Here is a 24,255-nt window from a genome sequence, read left to right on the forward strand (position 1 = left end):
GGGATTGAACTCAGGTTGTCAGACTTGGCAGCTGGTGTTTTTACTGAGCCATTTTGCCAGAAGATTGTTATTTTCAATCTTCCTGTGGTTTTTATTTGGTTCCTTATCAATAGTGCAGAGCATATTCTTAGGATCTTGGAAGTTAAGGTGAATGAAAACATTTACTGATGAGCCAGGAGGTCAGTGACCTATCTGCTGTTATGACAACAGAACAAGATGTCTCTGCAACATTTTACAACTTCCCACTATGGATTTTGATTGGGTTTCCATCAGTCCCTCAGTGATTACACAAGAACTAATGTGGTTTTCTATTTTTGTATTCACTAGCACCCTGAGGCACTGTGGCAGGAAGCACTGGGAATTCCCAGTGAAGTTGCTTTCCCCTCAGATCTTCACTTACCCTCCCCCACGCTCCCTGACCATCCTGGTGCCTCACTCTTTGTAGAACTCCACAGGAACCTCCAGCACTAAGAAAGAATGTTTCTGACATATGCCAAGTACCAGATGTAGGGGCTGGAGGGCTCAGTAGTTGGAAGCATTTGGAGCAGATGTGGCTGTGACTTATCAGCCTGTAAGACCCTACAAAAGGCCTATGACTTCCTTAAATTTAAATTACAGTATAGGAAACTTGTCAAGGTCTTCTTTTCTCCAAGAGTGTATGGACTAAAGGGTTAGGAAAGGTTCTCACTTAAGACAAAAGGCTCCCAGGGGTCTCTCTTCCACTCTGCACCAGATCACAGCACCCATGAACAGAATCCTTCTGAAAATACACGCCCACTCCTTGGCAGAGAGATGCATTCCTAGCGCCCCAGGCAGAAGTAAAGAGAAGCAAGACCCCCCTGAGACCTCGTTCCCAAGCTGAGGGCTCCTACTGTCACTGCCACAAGTCCCAATCATCAGTTTAGTGAAGTCCCTCTGCCCACTTGCATTTCCTCCTAGCCTTGGGCTGCTTCCAACGCATAGTCAACTAAGGTGCAGGAGCCAAGACATCAGGCCCAAGCATCAGGCAGAAGGAACCTAAGTAAGGCTCCATCACTTGTTAGTCAAGACTCTGGACGAGCTAGCCTTTTTGGGTCTCAGGAAGCAATGTCATTGGGACTGGAGGGAGGAATATAGCGCAGAATGGTTATACCAACACAAGGGCACAGTGCCTGATCTACCACTTGGCATGCAGCCTGACCTATTGCTACACAGGAACCAGGGGCCAGAGGTCATGACTCAACAGGCAACCAACCGCAAGATCACCCAACAGGAAGCTCATAGTGCATTTATCTCTGCATTTCCACCCCCTGCCACGCACACGGCAAGTTAACATCATAGGAGTGTGTGGCTTTTAGTCTAAGGTTGTTGTGATTCACAGGGTATGGCTTCTCAAAATGTTGTCTGCAATCCACAGACAAGCTAAGCTATTCCACAAAACTTTTGTTGATTTTGGGGATAGGGTCTCATGTAGCCCAGGTTGGGCTCAAACTACGTATGTGGCTGAGGGTGGCTTTGAACTCCTGATCCTCCCATCTCTACCTCCAGGGTGCTGGGATCAAAGGCATGCAGTACTTCACTTCATTTATTCTGTGCTGAGGAAAAGAACTCCAAGGCTCTGTGTATGCTAGGCAAGCATTCTACCAACTGAGCTCCATTATCAGCCCACAATTTTCACAAAGCACCAGACAGACAGGCTGAAGGCCAACTGAACTCCGGGCCGTTTATGAAACCCTGTAGGGCACACCAAAAGCTCTAGTCTTCAGACATAACCGACACAAGCACAGCTCCAACCCGCTTCCCTCTGTCCTTCCATAACCCCCACCCAGGGCAAGCTAACCCCATGGGTAGCACTGGCTGCCAAGCCTGATGACCCAAGTTCAACCGCCACTCATATGGTAGAAGGAGAGGAATGAGCGAGCCAGTGGCTGTTGTGAACTTCCCATCCCAACAAAGTAAAGGTAACAAGACAAAGGAGGCAGATTTCATCTCAACGACACAGACTTTTGCAGACAAGAAAGGTGACCCACACTTTCATTTTCTTTATTTTTCATTGATACCGTATGGATACAAAGTTTCTAGAAAGCTACAAAATGTCTACCACTTTATCAAGAAGGCATCAAAATGTGTCACTTTGCAAAGACATGAAAACACCTGCAGGAACTGACACAAAAATAGCATTTTTAGAGTGATGAAATAATTGCACTTAACTGTCATGGATATTAAAGTTATCACACATATGTACCGCGAAAGCTAGAATACATTTTTTTTACAAAGCACTTTATAAAAAAATTCTCTGCACACAAACCCTATAATTTTCATATACCTATCATACTAAAGATAAATTCACTTTAAAGCCAACACTTACAACATTTTTAAACAAAAAGGTACCAGTACCTAAACACAAACGTTAACGAATACAAGAATACTGTACTGCCGGGAGCTTTAGCCAAATGCCTTTTGAAAGTTTCTGCGAACAGTTTAAGAAAACATGTGGAAGAGCCATTCCACCCTCTTCTCCATGGTCTCCCCAAAGAGGGACCCAGTCATCCAAAGGCTCTGGTTCCGGCCCAGTCCCAGCAGCAGTACAATCTCAAAGGAACCACTGACCAGATGAAATGCTAACGCCACAAGCCCATCCTATACACTTTACACAAGAGACAACAGAGAAGCCATGAAGTCGCTTAGAATGTGAACAAACACACGTGGCAAAAACCAATTTTCATAAAATTTGAGCATATCAAAGAAGTAAAGGCTTTTCAGGTTTTTTAAACATTACAAAAAAAAAGATTTTTTTTTGTCATTTTTCAGGCACGTACTGTTTTTGTTTTTACTGTTTTTTTTCCTTGTCTGAAATCATAAGCCCACTGAAAAAGGCCTAGAGAAGTTGATCTTCCAAGGAGGTAACAGGAGACGTACATTTGTTTTTTAAAGAAGTGCAGTTAATATCTATTTTACACAGTGAAACTAATGACAGGAAACGATTTTTAAAACAAAAAAAAAAAACAAAACCCATGGACAGGGTTTCCAAAATGACGGACGCGTGTGTGGGTTCTGTCCACCTTTCTAAGAAAGAGGGGAAATAGAATGTCCATGGTGAAAACTGGCAAGGGTCACGCTGAGCCAGGCTGGAGCCTAGTGGGATCTGACCCCATGGTATGAACGAGGGTGAGGACACACACACAATGCTGCTTCTACCTAAAATGATGTAGTGTGAGGCACAGGGACCCAATGCTGATTCACAGAGAAAACAAGTCAGGAAGGAGCAATAAATACATAGACATCTTAGTCAACGATGCGTGACTTCAGTGAGGCCTACCCTTTGCAACGTAGTACATTTTAAACACAAAACCTTCATTTTTAGGATATAAGCAATGCGTTTAGGAGAGACAACTACCACCAGACAGGACAGCAATGGCTAGGAGGCACATGCAAACACATTTGACTAATTTCTTCAAGTTGCGGTGTGTTCCTGCCAGGGAGGAGTCCAAGACACCAAACAACTAACTCTAACCTGTGCTAAGGAATTCTCCTTTCCATATGAGAGTTGTTTTTCTTTAAAAACAAAACAAAATAGGGCTTTTATACAACTTGGGGTGGATACAAGTCACCCCTGCAATTTCAGAGCCCAGAAGGGCTATTCCTTAGACACCAGGGAGGGCAAAGAATGAACGGATGTGGGAGAGTTTCGAGGCTAACTTTCAAAGTTGTCTGTCATTTACTTTCACACTTAACATCAGCAAAGGAATTTTAAAAAAGAAAAAGGAAAAAGGAAAAAAAAAACGTATTTCTTTCCTGGCTTCTTTTTGCCTCCTTTGTCCTTTTCCTTACTGTATGGGGTTTCCAGATGCACAAAGATTTTACTCTAAGCTGACACAGACTTCAAAGAGTTGGCTCTCTAAGGACTAGAACATTCTTGAAAATGCCAAATTGCAAATGTGCTCTTTCGAAGACACACAGCACATCAGACATCCGGAGCCAGCAAATCTGTCTAAAGACACTTAAGCTGCAATGACCCTAATGAACCCATTTTTAATTTTTGTTCTGCACTGTCATCTCAACGTGAGGCTTCCAACAACCAAATGGTATCACTGTGCAAGCAAGTGCGCACTTCGTCCCAGTGGATGAGAGTCTCCACAGACTGGACATGGACACATGGAGAAGGCAAAGCCGCGATGTCTGTCCACTGGCCGGGATTCGGGTGCTTGTGCGCAAATTCCTTCCCAGGGATGCAGAGCTGGGTGACGAGTTGATGGACATGCTGGGGGAGGGGAGTCAGCACACAGACACAACAGTTTGTGGGGTTCCCCCGCTGCAGCACTGTGCTATAGGTGAGCAGTGGTGGAGTCCCCCACTGGCAGGCAGACTCCCAGCAGGCAGGGACCACACGGTGCTCTCATGAATAGAGGAGGCCTGTGGTTGGTTACTCATCCCGGTTAACCAAAGGCATTATGGTGATCTCAAAATATTTTTGGTCTCTCTACAAATTGTCGTTATTACGGTGGCACTTTCTAAGCTGGAATCTCGAGCCAAAGGCACTTTCATGCTGGAGTGCAGAAGATTCACAAATAGCTAAGTATTTGGTCATGAATTGAAAAAGGCATCAATGAAAAGTACAATTCACTCTTTATAGTAAACTGCGGTGTTGCAGCCTTTAGTTTTGGTATGGATACGTATGTGAGAGCATGGTCAAAGGACTGACTTGGGTTCTGATTCAGGTTGTTTGAAACCAAGTCATCAGCTTCCTATAGAGCTAGTTTTAAAAAATGGGGTTTTGAAACGAAAATGAAAACCGTTTTGGCTTGTCCTGCTTCGGATACTGGGCCAATTAGCAAGTGGACACCGAGAACAGGCCTGAGAAAAGGCTGGCGGCTACTAAGGTATTACTAAGGCACTGCTTCACTGGGAGGCTTTGGCAGCTGTGAAGTGAAAACTCCCTTAAAGAAAATGAAAAGTAACAGTAGTAAGAGAAATGCTTCCAGCTTACAAAAGGGCTCACGGTTCCCAGACAACCTGTCACACCGACACCCTACGACGTGCCGTCTCCAAGATTTAAGGCTTTTCAGAAAAGACACGTGCAGGGCTTAGCCACAGAAACATCAACACAGAAGTCAGCAACTCAGCATCCTCCTAATGTCACAGCGAGGACACTGACACACAGTCACCCTACCCTTCCTCAGGACAGGTGTGGTACACCAGAGCATATACAAAGTCATATAAATTATAGGTACCTGGTTTATAAAACTGACCATCATGTGACTTCACTCATTTATGGTTGTATAAAAACAGTGGCTGGTGCCACCATGGTATTGAAGCCTAATGAAGCCTGGATCTAAAAGTCCTTTCAACACCAAAGGTTCTATTTTGGCTGGTGTGTGAGCAGAACTTTGCTTCTGGGATGGGTGGCAAATAGAAATTTGACTCAAAGCCTATGGCTGGAGAACTGTCCTCAGAGAACGTGAAGAGGCGCATCAGACTTGCCATCTCCTGTGGTCCCCAGATAGCTACAGGGGATCTGAAGTGACCCTGTCCATGCATCCTCAGGGATCACTTAAGCACAGAGCACCAAGGAAAGATAGCTTCCACCCAGGAAAGGTTGAAGTAGGAAGAGAAGCCCTCACCCTTGTCCGTGACTAACTAGCCGGGAGACTTCCAGGCACCTCTCATCCCCTCCAGGTGAAGGGGAACGGACTGTGCTCTCTTTTAGGTTGAACATGAGCCACCTTCTGGAACAGATCCAGACCCGCTCCATCCCTAAAGCTGAAAGAGATACAACAGACAGCATGAAGCAGTGCGGAGGCAACACACATTAACAATGAAAGGATGAGGAGAGTGGGGAGCTTGTGAGAAAGAACCAAATCTGGGGGGGGGGGTTTCTTTTTAAGCCCTGGTAAAGTAAGGGTTCCAGGCCGAATCAGAAATGCTCTTTAAATGGAAGTCAGATGGCTACAGGGAGGCTGCCGGCTAGATATGAGAGAAAGAGCAGCAGGAAAGGAAATGGTAGCTGTACAGGAGGCACCTCTTAAGAGGAAGAAGGATGCTGCTGAAGAATACCATCTACTCACCTCTTCCTGATCCTCACCCCACGGGATGAGGGAAGAAAAACTCGTTATCAATGCTAAGGAAAGTAAGAGAACGGGCGGCCATTTTCAACTAAGGCTGAACCTTGCACAACCCTGGGCAATGAGCTGTGACAACTGTGAAGGTGACCAGGAATTCTAAAACCATCTGACAATGCCCAGGGTAATCGCCAATTAACTAGCCAAAAATGTCCCAGGCCTCCAGTTAGGTGGACTCTGGGGTCCCCGGACATTTAGGTCTCTTTCATTGGATAGATGGTGTCTAAACTATGCAGTGACTGAGCAAGATGTCAACATGGTGTCTAAACTATGCAGTGACTGAGCAAGATGTCAACATATGTCCCTGACAGATCTGTCCTAGAGACAACACTAAGAAGGGAAGGGCAGGGCTCGCCAAGGACTCCCTAGGGTCCAGGGAGCTGGCTGGAAAAGGAAGAGAAGGAACCGAGAACAACCAAAGATCAGGATTCAAGGGAGGACACAAACCCCACCCCAGACCCCCAATTGGGAAATAAAGCAAGTTTGGGATAACTGGGTCATTGATTAAGACAGAGAAACTCTAGAAGTCTCACAAATCGTCCAGTTATCAGCACTGAAGACAGAGCAGAAAGACTGTAGGAGCAGGAGGTGGGGTGGGGTGGACTAGAGCAAAGGTGTCTTCTGGACACAGGAGACCACTGTGTTCACACTCACAGCAGCTGTGAGAACAAGCTGGCCAAATCCCAGCATTGAGGGTGGAAGGGGCTCATGAGCCTCCACCCCAAGGCTGAGGAGCAAAGACAGATGATGGCTTTTGGGGTAGGGGAAGCCAGTTTTCTCTTAAGAGTGTGGTTCCCAGTAGGCCAACCACGCTCCAACAGATGTCCACACATGCTGTATACGGGCAGCACAAATTTGGCATGGTGGGTGTTCTGGCTAGTTTTGTGCCAACTTAACACAAGCTATTATTATCTGAGAAGGAACCTCAACTGAGAAAATGTCCCCATAATAAATGGCTGTCAGGAGTCAGGAGATGGTGGCACATGCTTTTAATCCCAACACTCAGGAGGCAAAGGGAGGCAGATTTCTGTGTGTTTGAGGCCAACCTGGTCTACAGAGTTAATACTAGGACAGCCAGGGCTGTTACACTGAAAAAGAAAGGGGCAGGGGAGGAAGGGCTCGAGGCAGGCCTGTAGGGCATTTTGTTAATAGACAGGGACCATTGTGGATAGTGTCATCACTGGGCTTCTGGTCCTGGGTTCTATAAGAAAACAGGCTGAACAAGCCATGAGGAGCAAGCCAGAGAGCTGCACCGCTTCAGAGTCTCTGTATTAATTCCTTATCTCGGGTTCCTTCCCTGACTTTCTTCGGTGATGGACTATGATGTGGAAATGTAAGCCAAATAAACCCTTTCCTCCCCAACTTGCTTTTGTTAGTTTGGTTTTTGTTTTGGGGTTTTTTTGGTCACGGTGTTTCATCTTGGCAATGGTAATGCTAACTAAGATGGTGGTTATTTTCTTGTTTTAAAGAACAAGAAGTTGGAAGGGGTGGAGATATGGGGATGGAAATAAGTTAGGGGGAAGAATAGGTGTTGAATATGTATTAAAGGATTTTATAGCCATTTTAAGAGCAAAAAGTAAATCAGGGTTATTCCTATTCCCTACCCCACCCTCACCCCCAGAAAGGCCTTTGGAAGATCACCCAGACAGAGAGGCAACAGAGACAGCATCCTAATTCTGTAAAGTCATACCCTCCCCACAGCCAACCACTATCCTCTAGGTGGTATTTGGGAAACGAACCCCCAGAGCCCGGTGGTATAGAGGGCAACTCCACTCCTAAGTGGCAGATCTCCCCTTCACACTCTGGGATGGTCTGGACTGTAGTCACAGATCATTTGTACACATTCTTATAGTCCTAGTGTCAAGACAGTGGGGCATTCCTCTAGAGGAAGGCTGTAGGAAATCAAAGCTAAAGGAACACCCCTATGGGATTAACTAATGGCATCCCTTAAGGATATCTGATTTGAAGACAGACTGACAGAGAGAAACCCAGTGTAGCCATTCTTTTGAGGACTGGTTTAGAGCCAGGGAATCAAGGCAGTTCTCCTGAAGAGAAAAACAATGCCCCACTGGCTCACAGAAGGGAGACACATTGCTAATGGCAAAGTCTTGCACATTCTCCTCAGGTCTTCCCAGGGACCAGAGATGCAGCTGGCAGGAGACAGAGTCAATCCAGCGTGGTTCCTTTAGCTACATGCCAGTCATGCCCAACCACTTAAGACCACAAGTGGCTGAATAGTCAGAGCAGATGTTGGGGCAAAGAAGGGATATGTGTCACCTGGGTATAGTAGAAGTAGGATTTTACTTGATAGGCCTTGGTATCAAAAACAATTTGCCGTGCTACCTGTTTTTTTCAACTTAAAAAGTTAATGTCATGTTCTACTGTGTTCACGTATTCCTAACTGTGTGTGGGTGCGTAAGGAAACTCTTACTCTCCTCTTACCTTCCCTGGGAAGTGGAGTGGTAACCTTTCTTGCTTCCCCAGTGAGAGAAAGTACTCAGAGAAGTAACCCCAGACTTGCCACATGAGACCAACATGCTTTGGAAATCTCAGATCAGAGATGTGAACTCTCTTGGAAACAGAACTTACCGGATGAGGGAGTCTACTTGGAAAAAAAATCAGGGCGGGAAGGGGGGGTGAGTGAAAGAGAGCACACAAAGTGCCACTGAGGCTTATGAAGAGAGGTCAAGAGATGCCCTTAGAGAAAATATATCCATGTCTATAATGCAGACCAAGAGAGAAGTGATAAGCTACTAGCAAACTGACAGGAGACAGGAGTTCAAAGAACTGAATTCCACATGTGCATGAACACAGTTATAATCACAGATGCTTTCCATGCACGTTGGGTTACCAGCAACAAACTACCCACAGGCTGGTGAGGAGGCTGTGACGGTGACAATTATGGGGAGCAGAGACAGCAAGCCTGATGAGCCTTATACTTGTTCAGATGACAATTTTCTCCCAGCCACAGGATTTCTGCATCCTTTGCAACTCACAGTGCAGTATTCATGCCAATTTTTAAATTTTCCTGTTAAATTTCAGTGGTTCAAATGTGAACTCTTTTCCATAAAAAAATTTGGTTGACCATATAAAATGTAACTGCACACACAAGACTATAACATTGTAAGCTTAGATTTGTTTCAGTATTATCTACTTATTGCAAAAAGAGCCATCTTTTCTTTTTCATTAAATAATCAATTATCACATTAGTACAATACAATTTTACATTTTTAAATATACTATATATGTTAAGGATAAGGGGTGACATTTTCTTTCTTTGCAACACCTGTTTCAAGAGTTTAATGAATTAGGATATTAGTTTTAACCTTGAGGGGTGGAAAGGTACAAAATTTGTCTCATTAGGATATTTCTACCAAGCATTTCTTAAGGCTATAGTTTAACATTTGGTTTTAAAAAGAAAAAAGATTTCATTTAAAAAATAATTTAGTGAATTACATTCTTCCATAACTTCCACCCTAATTAGTTACAAAGATAAGTCTAAAGAATCTTAGTTTTCTTGTACTAATTTACATTTAAAGATTAATTTTACTTGTATCTTAAAACAAGAATTTTATGTTGGGAAAACAAACAAACAAAAAAGAACTAAATACATTTGTGTAAAGGCAGTCAATGCCCCATGGCCAATCCTCTGTCTCATTATTTTCTACCACAACAGGAAACAGGTCTGCAGAGAGAGAGGTTTAGCCTGGTAAGATTCACCTTCCCCAAGGAATTGTGGGTTGCAGATCTGAGGAATACACAAAAACTGCATCACAACTTCACAGCTACAATAATAGCATGAACACATGAAAAAAAATAATAAGTTCACTCAAACAGGATTTAGAAAAGTCAGGGTGTGACCTGGGCATCACCTGGCCCAGGCATCACCTGTGGTGAGGTTTACAGTCAGTCGTTCGATAATGGAGAGAGTGTGTGTGTGCACATATGTGTGTGTATATACAGATATCTATATTTATAAATAACCAGGTTCAGTCCTTTACAAGCCTGTAGATATGATGCTGTGCTCCATGTTCACTATTTGAAACTTCAAATACACAGGCCATGCAGAGGAGAGTTTCTTGTGTATCCCTGTTTGTTACCACCTGTTAAAAAAAAAAAAAGGTATATGTATCATCATCCCACATAAATGAGCCAAGAGCATGATTTGATGGGAGAAGAGCCATCTTAAGGTGATGGGTGATCAGAGACCTGTTCAGCCTTGCTCTGCATCCTCCAACACATTCAGGAGATTACAAGTCCCACTGGAACCCCACCTTAGTCCAGTACCATACTAATGGAAGACCCTACATATTGTACTTTAAAAGAAGTGGCTCACACCATGCAACAGAGTTCAAGGAGAGGGGTTTTCCATGAAGGGAAAAGGATTGCAAAAGGGAGAAAGAGGAGGGGGGAGACTGGCCTTCAGTGACAGGAGCAGTGGGGAGACGACCAGAGACAGACAGAGAGAGGGAAAGGGGGAGAGAGGGAGGGAGGGAGGGAGGGAGGGAGGGAGGGAGGGAGAGAGGGAGGGAGGGAGGGAGGGAGGGAGGGAGGGAGGGAGAGAGGGAGGGAGGGAGGGAGGGGGTCGGGAAGTGGGCAGGGCCCTTTTAAAAAGGGAACAGTGAATAGGCACAGGTTGTGCTCTTCTTAGTGGCAGCAGCTGAGAAAGTATCTTGTTAGAACTCCAAAGGCAGGCCAGTAAAATGCCTAAATACTAACACTAGAGATGGTCAGATCACCTGTAAGAACTGGTATGTTTCCTGTGTTCAGGACTCCTTTGTTTATCAGCAAGAATACTCTCTCACAGGACATTCACATGTTTAGGTGACTTTCACCTATTTTAGTATTTTTATCTTAATTTGAATTGACAAATAATTGTATATATTATAGAGTAACGGTGTGATACATCATGTTGGTTAAGTCAAGCTAATTACTACAGTTACCATATTTATTTATTCTGTTAAAAATATTTAAAATGATATTTTCTCATCTTACAAAACCTGAGCTAAATTCTACTTCACAATAGCCAACTACAGAGTTAACTTGATGGGCACCTTGATTAGTCTACCATGTGAGCCAGCAGTAGCTGGATGAGGGAAAGCATTTGCTGTGCACAGAAGGAATCCTGTCTGAAGATGCTGCTTTCTGCTGACACAGGTTGTACCTCTCACGATGGGTTAGGAACTACCCATCCATTGCCCGCCCTGGGCCGCTCTCCCTCACACCAATGATCTTGGCCTCTCTCAGATCTGAGGCCTGGCTCTCCTCATGCTGGCCCCAGCCCCCCATGCCACCTCAGAAGGAGCATTCTGAAGGCCAATCTGATCAAATTTACAACCTCAAGGTTCAATGGTTTTCTGTGGCTTTCATGTTCAAAACCATTTTGAACTTGAGTGCCTTATCTAGCTTGTCAAGGACCTAATTTCCCCTCTGCAATGGTCTGCTTCACCCATTTACGTTTCCCTCACCTTCAAGCACCCAAGCTCAGGGTCCCTGATTGAAAAAAGAAAGCCTCACTTCTGATTTTCTCCATGGACCTGTGATTCACATAGATCGGTGTTTTTCAATATCCAGCTCACCAAGCAGACTACGAAAAACTGGACCATGTTGTCTACTTAACCAGCTCAGGCATGACACACCATGATCGAGGGTTTGGTGAGTGATCAAGACTCACAGCCACCACCAATGCTGTGTGCTCACTATGCATCTACCACAGTATGAGACGCTTGGCACACACTGGGTCACATCCAACCTCACAGCTCTGTGACTGAATGCTACCGTTCCCCATGACAGAGGAGACCGAGGCACTGTGTGCTCTAGACTAATCAGTTCAAGGCTGTTAACCCACCTATGAGCTACATTATACCATCCTGGCACAATGGCCCTCTCTGCCAGACACTGGTGATTATTTTATTTTCCATGCATTTAGTAGATGAATGCCCACCTCCTTCATCTGACCTTGTGATGGCTGCCCCACTCATTCAGTTCATCACAATACTCCTAGCACTGGACACCCAAATATGCACTAAGTAAAGTCTTACTTGCTTGGTAAATGTGAAAAATGTCTACTTCTTTTTCAACTTAAATGTCCTATCCCTGAGAACTCCACCCCTCTATATCTCTGGACTTCCGTGGGGCTTAGTTCAGAAATACTCAACAATTTGTATGACTTTGTATCACAATCTGACTCAACCAGCCATAGGCCATCATGGCACAAGCACTGCGCTGTTAAACTGCTTCCTTGCAGCCAATGTTGTACCCATGGTGTAGCTGAGAAATTTTAAAGAATCTTACTGATCACCTTGAGGCAAAGAATACAGATTTGAGTGATCCATTTATGGTTGAAGACAGAAATGCAAGTCTGAAGACTTGAAGTGGCTTGGCAAGCAGAGAGGACCTTCCGCTCAAGCTTTCTTTTGACTAAGTTTGTGTCAATCACCATGATCTTGAGGGGATCATAGTGATTCCTAAACCACAAAAATGATACTGTAGTTTATGGTAAGAATTTTACAAAGGGTCTTTGTATCTAGCATAATGCTAGAAATGACTGAGACACATCCATTCTCTCAGTCTGTCTGTCTACAGTAAGGATTGAGAACTCAGGACCTCAGGCATGGTAGGCAAGTTCTTTTTTCCCTGAGCATCCCCCAGGTCTCTTTTTGTTTTGTTTTAAAATATTTTATGTGATTTTACTTTATATGTGTGAGTGTTTGCCTGCATTTATGCATGTATAACATGCCCCTGGTGTCCTCCGAGGCCAGAAGGAGGACGTCAGAGCCCCTGGAGCTAGAGTTACAGATGGCTGTGAGACACCATGTAGGAAACTGAATGTGGGTCCTCTGTAAGAACAAGTGCTCTTAACTACCAAGCCAGCTCTTGAGCCCATCTTTTTATTATTTAAATTGAGACAGGGTCTTACTAAGTTGCCTAGACTAGCCTTGAACTCTCTGTGGCCCAGGCAGACCTTGAATGTGCAATTCTCCAGGCCTTGGCTTGAGAAGTTTGGATTACAAACCTAGTATCAGGCTCAACCTCTGTAAACTTAGTATCAAAGAGATTAAGATCCAAAGGCAAAAACATACGCAACCTCAGAAGATACCAGGCACAGTCGGCTCATGGCTCACCTGTCTTTCTCAGCTCTGCTCCATGTGTTCAGCTCAATTCCCTAGGAGAAAGGATGCAGCCAGAGCCTAGCCTACCAGTTGGCATGGCTTTAAATTGGCTAGACTGTCCAATTTCTCCTGTCTATCAATTACATGGTTTGCATTTTGTAGTCCTGAAGTCCATGGTTTTCTAAAGCTATGATACTATTTCTTTCTTTCTTTTTTAAAATGTGTATGGTGTTTTTGCCTGCATTGAAGTCTGTGTGAGGGTGTCAGATTCCCTGGAACTGGAGTACAGACAGTTGTGAGCTGCCATGTGGTTGCTGGGAACTGAACCTGGGTCCTCTGGAAGAACAACTAGTGCTCTTAATCACTGAGCCATCTTTCCAGCTCCATGATACTGCTTCTAACAAAAGTTTCTTTGCAATTATTAATTGCTCATATCAAAATATTTTATTTACCTGCTTAATGGCACTGTTGTTTTGAGAGGGTTCCCTACAGCCTAGGTTGACCTTGAACTCCTGATCCTCCTGTCTCCGTCTGCTAAGTGCAGGGATTACACACAGGTACCATTGTGACTGGCTTTAATGACACATTTATTTTAAACCAGGACAGCTCTGCTGGTGGAAGTTGTATGTCCAGAGGCATGCTGCTGACAGATACCTGGGCTCTGTGAGAATTAGGGGCTTGGCTTTGACATCTCAGGGTCACATTCAATTCAGCCAGGCTCTCTGAGGCACAGGTGGGAGTGGGGCTATCACCATCCTCACCGTGCAGTCGTAGACAAAACTGGAATTAAAATTCATGCTGAGAGAGGTGGGTGGTCACCCACTTTAAGAGCTCAAATCATCGAGGTCGTTTCAAAGTCTAGGAAAGAACACACCCTCCCTGCCTGATCCCAAGGGCTGAGATCTGCACTCACTTTGCTTTTGTGTGTGTTTAGGTCAGGGTTTGAACTTGCATGGCTTCCTTGATCACTCTGCCACTTCATCTCATTTTGTTTTTTCTTTTTGAGAGGTGATCTCTACCTAAACATGGAGCTCACTGATTAGGTCAGGCTGGCCGATGGCTTCCAGGCACTGAGCAGTCCTTGGCTCCCCAGTGCTGGGGATGGCAAGCAGTGTCATGAGGCCTGGCTTCTTGTGGTGCAGAGAAACAGCCCTCAGTGCTCACACATGTTTGTTACGCACCTTACTGACTGAGCCATCTCCCCAGTTCCCACGCCCAAGGGCATGTGGGCTGCAGCAGGGCAGTTGGACACCTGCCCCCTGCCCCACACACTCTGCAAACTAGGGATACTGGTGACTGTTAGAGACAGGTGAATTCTAAGCTTCAGGAGCACACGGGCACAGCTGAGACTCCACTAAGAGGCTCCCTCTAGAGGGAACCAAGCTTGTAAGAAAGATCCCATCCATGCATGTTGGCCCTAAGTCTAAGCTCTGAGTCCCTAATGGCACTGACTCCTAATTCTGGCTATGCCGTGGCTACTTAAGTTGCTAGGTTTGCCCAGTAAGCACCTTTACCTGAGCCATCTCATTGGCTTGCTTGAAGAGAAGGTCCATTCTGCCTTCAACCTCCTGATCCCCCTGCCTCAGCCTCAGCCTCCCAAGTATGGGGATTATAGGCAGCATGTGCCACCACATAAAGCTTAAATGAGAGTTTGGTTTTAAATGGGAAGGAGCAGGAAAAGAGCCCTAGAAAACATTGTATATCTAACTGAGAATCACATCTCAGTGAAACCAGCATGCCAGGTAGGGCATTACTGAGATCAACACTCAGGCTCACCACTCCAGTAACAGACTACCGTGGCAGCCATTCAGAATGCTGTCTGACCGCAGACGGCCTTGTCAGCCCTGCAAGAAAACTGTTCTTGCTGAGTTTTATTTTGGCATTCTGACCTTCCAGGTAAATCAAGATTTTTTAAAAAAATAGCCTTATAAAACCTATTACAGAATATTTTATGAACATGTTTTGAGGACAAGAGCCTCTGATTCTGGTAACTTGGCAGCCATGGTGCAAGGGAACCTAGACTATCATTTCCTATCATTTCTGTTCTGAACTCAGGTCCCAGGTGGATCTGTCTTCTAATCCAAGCCCCAATATGGCCCAAGTTTGTTGGCTGGGTCGTGTAATTCAATTGGTGCCTAACCACCAAATATTCAAGTTTCCTTTCTGAAAACTTTTCTATCTCCCCCTCCACTTCCTCACTGTCTTCAACAGGCCTCAGGACAGACTCTGACAATGCCAAACCAGGAGAGAGACAAACATTACCAATAAAATGGTGAAGTTTTCCAAAACACTGTTCATCATATATTTCTCTGGTAGGTGTTTGAGTTTGTGGATGAAGTTGATCATATATTCACACATTGGCGAGCGGTTTATTCGGTACACAAATCGGCCATTCTCGAACCTTGCATACTCCGTCTGGGAGGGAAAAGAGGGTTGAGTTATTTTTTAATACTTCAAAACACAGAAGATGACTGCTTCAGAAAGCATTCACTTTTCAACATGTCATCAATACACTCTGTTATTTGTATAAATTGCCTAATTAAAAACAAACCCTACCTTTACTGCTGTACATAGAATCTACTACTTTTCTGAAAGTTTAAAAAATGTTGCAAAGGGTGACCTTTAAAGGACTTGATAGGTCCTTTTAGCAAAAGTGTGTGTGTGTGTGTGTGTGTGTGTGTGTGTGTATGTGTGTGTGTACTTCACACAACTCTAGGTAAGAGGCAAAGTAACACAAACTTAAGAGGACATGATTCTGGCCCTGCAAAACACAACTGCTAGTACTGAACCACCTGTGGTCAAGGAGACTGCAGAAGTGACCACTAGTTTGGAATACACAGAGAACTCAAGACCCTTAGGGAGGAACCACTGGGGTGTAACAGGACATCTGTGACAGATATTCTGAAGACAGATACTTTTTATTTCCTTTCCAAGACAGTGTTTCTCTGTATAGCCCTGGCTGTCCAGAACTTGCTTTACAGACCAAGCTGACCTCGAACTCACAGAAATTCACCTGCCTCGGCCACCTGAGTACTGGGATTAAAGGTGTGCGCCACCACCACCTGGTGACAGATCCTCTTTTGAGACAAGCCTATGTAGCCAGAGCTGGCCTGGAACTAGACATGTAGATCAGGCTATCCTTGAATCTGCTGGAATAAAATCAGGCTCCAAAAACCAAAGTCTGTCTGTTCTAGAAACCAGAATCTAGAAACATGAAACTGGCACAAATCATAAAATATTCAGAATTCAACAAGGAATAAACCAATATGATAAAAATCATAAAATCCTATTATGATGCCCACAATGAGACAGAAATGCAAATAGATTTCATTTTAATATTAATAATATATCACTTCAAATGTAATTATAGTGCACAAATTTTCTGTCCTTTTTTTAGACTAAATAAACTGCACATTATTTTTGGAAACAGGAAGGCTGGTTCTTAGCTTAGAAAAGATGGAAAAAGAATCTTAAGACAAACTTGTTTCACCTGACCCCAGAAGTTAGTTACAAAGTCACTGTGACTAAGGCCACAGGGAACTGAGTGGGATGGAGACACACACAGCGTGGAACAGGGCCACCAGCCCCTCCCCACAAAGCCTAGGATATTTCGAATGCTACGCAGACAGATTAAGCTGGAGAAAAGATTAATAATTGTGTGTATGATGTGTGTATTTTGCATGCATGTGGAGGTCAAAGGACAACTTACAGGGTTGGTTAGTTCTCCCCTTCTACCACGTGGGTGACGGGGACTGAATTCAAGTCCTTAGGCTTGGCGGCAAGCGTCTTACCTGCTGAGCCATCTCGCTGGCTGACACCCACCCCCCGGATCTAATCCTAATTTTGTGTTCCTGCTACTCTGTCAGGGCAGTCAGCTCCTCTCCCACACTAGTTTTAATTATCCCCAGTGCTCAGGATTCCCAATTGATATTTCCTGTCTCCCAAGTCTAGTCTCCAATCTCCTATTTGTCCCTTGAGAATGTACTTTCTGGTCACTGCTGCTGGCAAACATAAAGAGTGTGACCTCTGGCTTTCTCTCCTCTTTAAGCTTTAATACACAGTTACTAAATTTCATTTAAAACCTCTTACTGGAGTCCCACTGAAGCCATTTCAAGAAAGCTCATGACCTCCATTAAATTCAACATTAACTCAACCAACCCATATCTTTCCTGGCCTTTTTAATGTCCATCTCACATGGCTAGAGCTATGCTCAGGAGATTCCGAGGAAGCCCACACCCTCCGGGCTCTGCCTAAGCTCTTAAACCCTTCCCTCTCCTACCAGGCATCCTCCCGCTTGGTTGGAAGCTGGAGTCTTGCTACAGGTAGGTTAGGTCTTGGCCCTGAGAGTCCAGAACTGCTGCAAATAAACTCTGACTTTTCCGGTTATAGGGGTAAGGCAGAAGACACTGGAAAGTAGGTAGTTTAAGGGAATGCCACCTGCAAACCTATTCACAATAGCAACTAACCCTGACAGGACAAATGTGTTTGTAAAATGAGGGTTATGAAATGTGCAAGTTGAATGTAGAGATTTCCTAACGCCAGAATGAAATGTCTGAGTTTCTGTGTTTGCTTTGAGACAGGGATTCTGATGAAAAGCCCAGGCTGGCCTGGAACCTGGGTGTCTCATGCCTCAGCTTCCTGGCAGATGTTACAAGGAAGGCAACAGGCTATCCAGAAGACCTTCTTGTCGACAGAGGTCAACTTACCTCTACTTTTTCTACTACTTGTTTCCCAAAAGAGCACACTTTGGTGGAACAAGTAACCGTCATGTTTTCAGAGCTCTCGTACTGACTGCTCACACCATAAAAAGCCCCAGCATCATCTTGGATATTGCAGTTTAAGTCCGCCTGTTGGAAGGAAGTGGGAGCAGGTTAATTTTCTCATCCTAGGATCACGGTGGCAAAGAACAGAGTAACCACCAAACAGCTATGCAGTGGGGAAGAGAGACCTCTCTACAGACACCACCTTGATAGGAAGCCACTTCCTTCCTAGGCAGGACTGGAACTTGCTATATATATAGCAAGTCTCCACCTCCTAAGTGCTTATAGGAATGTGCCACCATACCCAGTTCCTATTTGCCAGGGGTTGAACCCAGTCAGGGCCATGCATGCTAGGTAAGCACTCCACCAACTAACTGAGCCCTGCAGTGATACACATCTTGGAAGTTGTCACTTGTGAGGACATGGTACCTACCAACATGCATTCAGTCTGACTTACTTGCATTTTGTGTTGGAACAGCACTGTACCCTTGTAATGAAAATTCTAGAAGATTCTAAAATGTACAGAAAAGCAGGGAATGAACTGACTATATACTCAGCCAATCTTGTGAGAGACTTAAAACAAACAGGCCCCTACAGATGACACCACATGCGGAGAGGAAAGGCTTCCTATTAATGACCACCCTACAAAGATGCTAAATCACAGCTACTCAAGTTACTTAAAATACGCACAATAACTTGCCAATATACATACATGTTTTGAAAATACCAAGTTAGAATGAGAGTTATGGTTTGTCATCAGCAAAGTTGTCACCCATGGTGGCCACAAATCTAGATTCCACAAGAGTGGATTGGATGCTCTCTTTGTTTATCCAGTGCTAACTCTATTTCAGCTCTATCTAAAGTTTCAAATCCTAAACAGAGGAGTGGCTGAGTCTTCTCCTTCATTCTCAACATCACTACTCAACTGTCACTCATTACAAATCTGTTAAAGGAAACCAATGGTTGAGGCTGTACGTGGGGCAATGCTTGCTCAAGCTGAGGCTGCAGGAAAGAACTATAATGCACCTATGTGCCTTACAAATACCACAGGCTAGGAGTGCTAATTTAAAGCATGTATGTGCTCCAATTATCATTTCCTTAATTATTTAGGAATTAGGCAAATAATTTGAAGGGGCATTTCATCAGCAGAATTATTGTAGAGCTGTGTGTACATGATAATAATGAAAAGATTTTTTTTAGACAAATGGCTCCTGTCATTGGCTGTCAATTCCCCACCAGATCATGTTCATTTCTGCTTTGCTCTGGGTCATTACTATGTCTTAGGACTGGTCCAGATACTGCTGACAAGTTTTCATTTGGAGTAGATGATCTACCATTATAACTACCCTTAAAAATGAAGTTACTGGTCAGGTCTGGTGGCACAGCCCTGTAATCCCAGCATTCTGGAGGCTGAGACAGGAGGATTGCAGCAAGTTTGAAGCCAGCTTGGTCTACAGTCAATTCAAGGTCATCGAGAACTACATGAGACTCAGTATTAAAACATAAAGTTACTAAAGGTCTGGAGGGATGGCTCCGCCTTTAAAGGTTAAAAGCTCTGGCTGCTTTTCCCAAGGACCTGGGTTTGATTCTCAGCACGAACATGGCAGTTTATAACTGTCTGTAATGCCAGTTCCGAGGGAACTGATGCCCTCATATGCAGTATGCAGACAGATTCCACAACAAGGGTGGATGCAGCAAAATACCTAGATACACTAAATAAATGAATGAATGAATGAATGAATGAATGAATGAATGAATAAATAAATAAATAAATAAATAAATAAATAAATAAGGAAAGAAAACTTCAAGGTGCTGGGGCTGAAGCTCAGTTGGGAGAGTGCTCATCAAGCAAACACCTCAAAACTGGGCACTCAGGAGGTGGACAGAGTGTCAGAAGTTCAAGGTCATCCTCAGTTGCTCAGTGCGTTTGAGGTCAGCCTGAGGTGTATGTGATGCTATCTCAAACAAAACAAACTTCAACAGCAGTGTCACAAGGTGTTCACCCTGGTGCTTTTCTTGCTCTCCTAGCATTTTTATTTTATTTTATTTTGTTTTGTTTTTCTCTGTAGCTCTGGAGCCTGTCCTAGAACTCGCTATGTAGAGCAGGCTGGCCTCCAACTCCCAGAGATCTGCCTGTCTCTGCCTCTTGAGTACTGAGATTAAAGGCATATGTGTGCCACCACCACCCGCCTCTTCTGGCATTTTACTTGTGATGTTCAGTCATGTGATTTCTCATGGTTCATTCACCCTTGTTACTTTAGCATAGACTGGTTCTGAACCTGTCTTGTTTTTTCTTACCCTTACATTCTTACTTTGGCGGCACATGCTTTTAATCCCAGCACTCAAGAGGCAGAAGCAGGCAGATCTCTTTGAGTTTGAGGCCAGCCTAGTATACAGAGCAAGTTCCAGGGAAGCCAGGGCTTCACAGAGAAACCCTGTTTGAAAAAAAAACAAAACTAAAAACCAAAACAAAACAGTAACTCTGAGAGAACTTCAAATTGGAGATGTAAATTTCAGAGTTTAGATTTTGAAAGGATTCCCCAGTGAATGGCAAATAATCCATTTGGCAATATCACAACTGCTTTACAAACGCTATCCCTGTGCATGAAAAATAATCACACAGTCATCAACTGTCACAGACGTTCTCTAGGGATGGTCTATGAGAAGGCACTGATATGAAAGGGAATTACCTGTCAGCATTAGAACAGTAAAACTATTCTTGAAAGAAACTTGGTCAATGAACTCCCCAACAGCAAGGAAAACATAAGAAAGAATGCAAACATTAAAGAAACAAAGGAGACAGTTGTATTGAGTCTGGGGCTCACAAACTCCCTACCCACTCTGTTTATTTCCCCACAACCAATGACTTGGGTATAAAAACATCTAACTCAGACTGGAGGGATGACTCAATGGTTAAGAAAACTGACTGCTCTTTCAGAGGTCCTGAGTTCAGTTCCCAGCACCCACATGGTGGCTCACAAGCATCTGTAACTGTAGTCTCATGGGATCAGATGGCCTCTTCTGCTGTGCGGATAGATGTACAGGCACAGGTACACACATATACATAAAATAAACAAATCTTTGAAAAACAAACACCTAACTCTTGGAATTCTGAAGGGGGAAAAATTATGTTGCTCTTGCAAACTATTGCTGTTAGTTTTTAATCTAACCACAGGGTGTTTTCTGAGAGCAAGTAAACACAAAGATACAAGAGACAGTGGAAGGAAACCCTCGCTCTTGCTGCATACCAGGTTTGAAACACATCCTGGACTCTGAGCTAGTTGGAGCAGGTTGACTGTAGAGTGCATTCTGCAAAGGGGAGGGATGGACAGCCCTTCTGAGAGACCCACTCAGCTGCCCTAAGGAGGAATGAACTTCGGAGTTTAATTCCTTCTCCTCCATGCAGAAACCCCTCTAGGGCTACCCCAGCCAGTGCTACCCAACGTCTAAGTGTTTCCATGAATTTCTTCAGTAGCATTGCAGGATGCAGCCAAGGGTCACACAGCTGCTTTTCTGTCCAGTGTGCTCTCTGCTGCTGTTGCAACAAACTGCCACAGATTCAGAGGCTTAAAACATTAACTGATCTTGCACTCCGGCAGCCAGAAATCCTACTAGGTCTCACCAGGCTAAAACCAAGTTATGGATTAGCAAGGCTGTCTCTCAATGGAGACTCTGGGAGAAAAATCTGTTTCTTAGCCTCTTCTAGTGTCTAGGGACACCTGAATTCCTCATGTGTTGCCCCTGCTTCCATTCCTTCTTATCTCTCTGGGTGTATCTTCTTCAACGCTCTTCTCCATGACCACACTGGGCTCAGTCAGAAATGTAAGCTACCCCCACCTGAACCTTAGCCCCCCCCACCTCCTCCCTGTGCCTTGCTGGGTAGTGTGGCATAGTCACAGACCCCACAGACACAGACAACGGCACTCTCTGGGGCATCACAACTTTGCCCAGCACAGGTGCTGACAAGTTGGTGGTAAAGGTCCATTCAGAGAAAATGCATCTCTCTCAAAGACAGAATCTCTGGCCTGCGTGGAAACCTAGCAGTTCAGATGGGCAGGGTCAAGGACCTGGCTAAGGGACTGACTGCCCTTCAGGAAGATGGTTCTACTCCCTGTAAGGTAGGTTCACCTCAAGCCACTCTAAAGGAGTAATACTCAGGCTTTAATCAGATAGTACATTTCTCTCCCAGAATTTCTGCCTCAAGGCTGCAGTATACCAGGACAACTATAGGGCTCCAGGAACCTGTCCTCTTTCCTGAATTACTCAGAAAAGCTTCCTCTTTCCTTTATTTCTTTCTTCCTCTGTTCTAAGCATGCTGCCTCTTGTACCCTGGGCTTCCTTATGCTTCCTCTAAAACTCCCTTCCCAGCCATGCGGTTGCCTCTCAGCCATGTGGCTGGCTGACCTCCATGGAAGTTAACTCAAATGCCATGACTTCCATCCCCTTCTCTTCTCTAAGCAGTGCTGAGATTTGCAGTTTGTCTGCTTTGGGGATTTTCTTTTAAACTATATAAAGAGCTGCCCTCTCACTCCATTTAGGCCATTCTTAAATTCTCTTGTTAATGAGACTAAGAACTTCAGGAGGGGACCCTGATTTTTCTGTCATCACAGCTTCCAGTAATGTCCACCCAGACCTCCAAGTGTTAGAAGACAATTCTGCCTTCAGTTCTGTTGAGCTCTCCTATTATCTCCAGTGGGCTCCATCCTAGGACTCAAATTACAATCTATTTTCATTAAGCCTCCCCTCTCATGTTAGGCTCCTGTCTATCTAATCCAGATATTCTGGATGCTGCTTCACCTGTCATTGTCTCATCTCTGTCATCTGAACAATGGCATGGACAGCAGAGCCTCACATTTCTCATCTTTAGAGAAGATGACCTGTAAGCTGCAAAGTGCTGTACTAATGACAGTAAGTAAACAGCACCAGCCATCACTCCTGTTAACTCCACAACTGAAATGTGGATCAGGACAGAGCTGAAGTCCCATCTACAGAGACCTGACCATACAATCAATAAACATGACCATGACCATCAAGATACAAGGTTTAGCTTCAATCCACACGTGTGTGAATGGCTGGCTGGCTTTTCCTAGATAAACAAAGCAGGACACTTGCCCGATTTGTGGGTCTCATGTCACACTGGGTGTAACTGCTTAGACAGGGACAAACCGACCAATTCTCAACAAAGGTTCAAGTAGAGATACTATGGAATTCCCTCTGGAGGCCAACAAAAAAGAAGCCACTTGTTGGGGAATATTTGTTTACACTATAAAGTTGTGTCTCTGCCTAAGGAGCATTCTGATTGGTTTAATAAAGAGCTAAATGGTCAACAGCTAGGCAGGAGAGAATAGGCAGGCCTTCCAGGGAGAAAGGGGACTCTGGGAAGAAGAGAGGCAGAGAAGATGGCGAGACGAAGACCAAGTCAGACACAGAGAGGTAAAAGAGCCTCACAGCAGAACACAAATTAATAAAAGCAGACTAATTTATGTAGTGAGAGCTAGTTGGGAACAAGCCTAAGCTAAAGGCCAAGCTTTCTTCATAATTAATATGAAGTCTCCATGTCATTATTTGGGTGTTGGTGGCCCCCACAAAGGAAAGTCCAATTGCATTTGAAAAAGCTTGCTACAGTCACCAACATGCCTTGAGTGAATCAAAGACCCCAAGATCTATTTGCAAGCAAGTTCTGGAAAGCAAGATGAGGGCAGGAGCAGGTTTCAAAGGCAAGTCAAAGAATAACAACAAGAATGTACCACCACCACAAAGTGCTCCTGGGGCTAGGGATGTGGCCTAGCGGGGAGAGAGCTTGACTAACATGTATAGGGATTTGGGTTTAGTCTTCAGCACAGCACTCAGGATTGCTGAAGAGTGCTGGCACATGCCTGTAATCTACACACATGGGGCACAGAGGCAGGTAGATCATGAGTTCCAGGCCAGCCTTTGCTACACGAGACCCTTTAAGGTATAGTGTCTACTCACTGTCCTTTTGTTCAATAGTCTATTTATTCAAGGCTAAGGTTCATTGCTTGTTTTCATGGCCTTTATTATTTGTTTATTTATTTTTGGTGTCCATTTGGGTGAACATTAAAAATGCACCTAGAATAGACTTCATTTCTGAAAACATAAACTCTAGTCCAGGTGTGTGGGATCTAGACCCTGAAGAGGGAGGCAGGGTGGATGGCTAGGTCAAGAACAGAGCAATTATCCCTGCAAAACCTGTGGCCTCTGGAAAACTGGCTGCAGGGGCAAAGGAGCAAGAAATTAAGGTCCATGCTGCCAATGAAGGCTGGG

At 44.4% G+C, this 24,255-nt stretch overlaps 1 protein-coding gene across 8 annotated transcripts in view; it reads right to left on the minus strand.

Moving 5' to 3' along the window:
- Positions 1 to 2,001: 2,001 nt before the first annotated feature.
- Positions 2,002 to 24,255, minus strand: part of Tead1 (TEA domain transcription factor 1) — a 224,254-nt gene continuing 202,000 nt past the window's right edge. For all 8 annotated transcript variants that reach the window (XM_040756225.1, XM_040756235.1, XM_040756232.1 and 5 more), the window contains 3 exons: positions 17,917 to 18,057; positions 15,473 to 15,625; positions 2,002 to 10,201 (listed from right to left, as the gene is read on the minus strand). In XM_040756225.1, the coding sequence (XP_040612159.1) occupies positions 10,088 to 10,201; positions 15,473 to 15,625; positions 17,917 to 18,057 (408 nt within the window). In that variant the 3' untranslated portion in view covers positions 2,002 to 10,087. The remainder of the gene's footprint in view (positions 10,202 to 15,472; positions 15,626 to 17,916; positions 18,058 to 24,255) is intronic.

This window comes from Mesocricetus auratus, unplaced genomic scaffold (assembly GCF_017639785.1).
Source record: "Mesocricetus auratus isolate SY011 unplaced genomic scaffold, BCM_Maur_2.0 Super-Scaffold_4256, whole genome shotgun sequence".
NCBI lineage: Eukaryota > Metazoa > Chordata > Mammalia > Rodentia > Cricetidae > Mesocricetus > Mesocricetus auratus.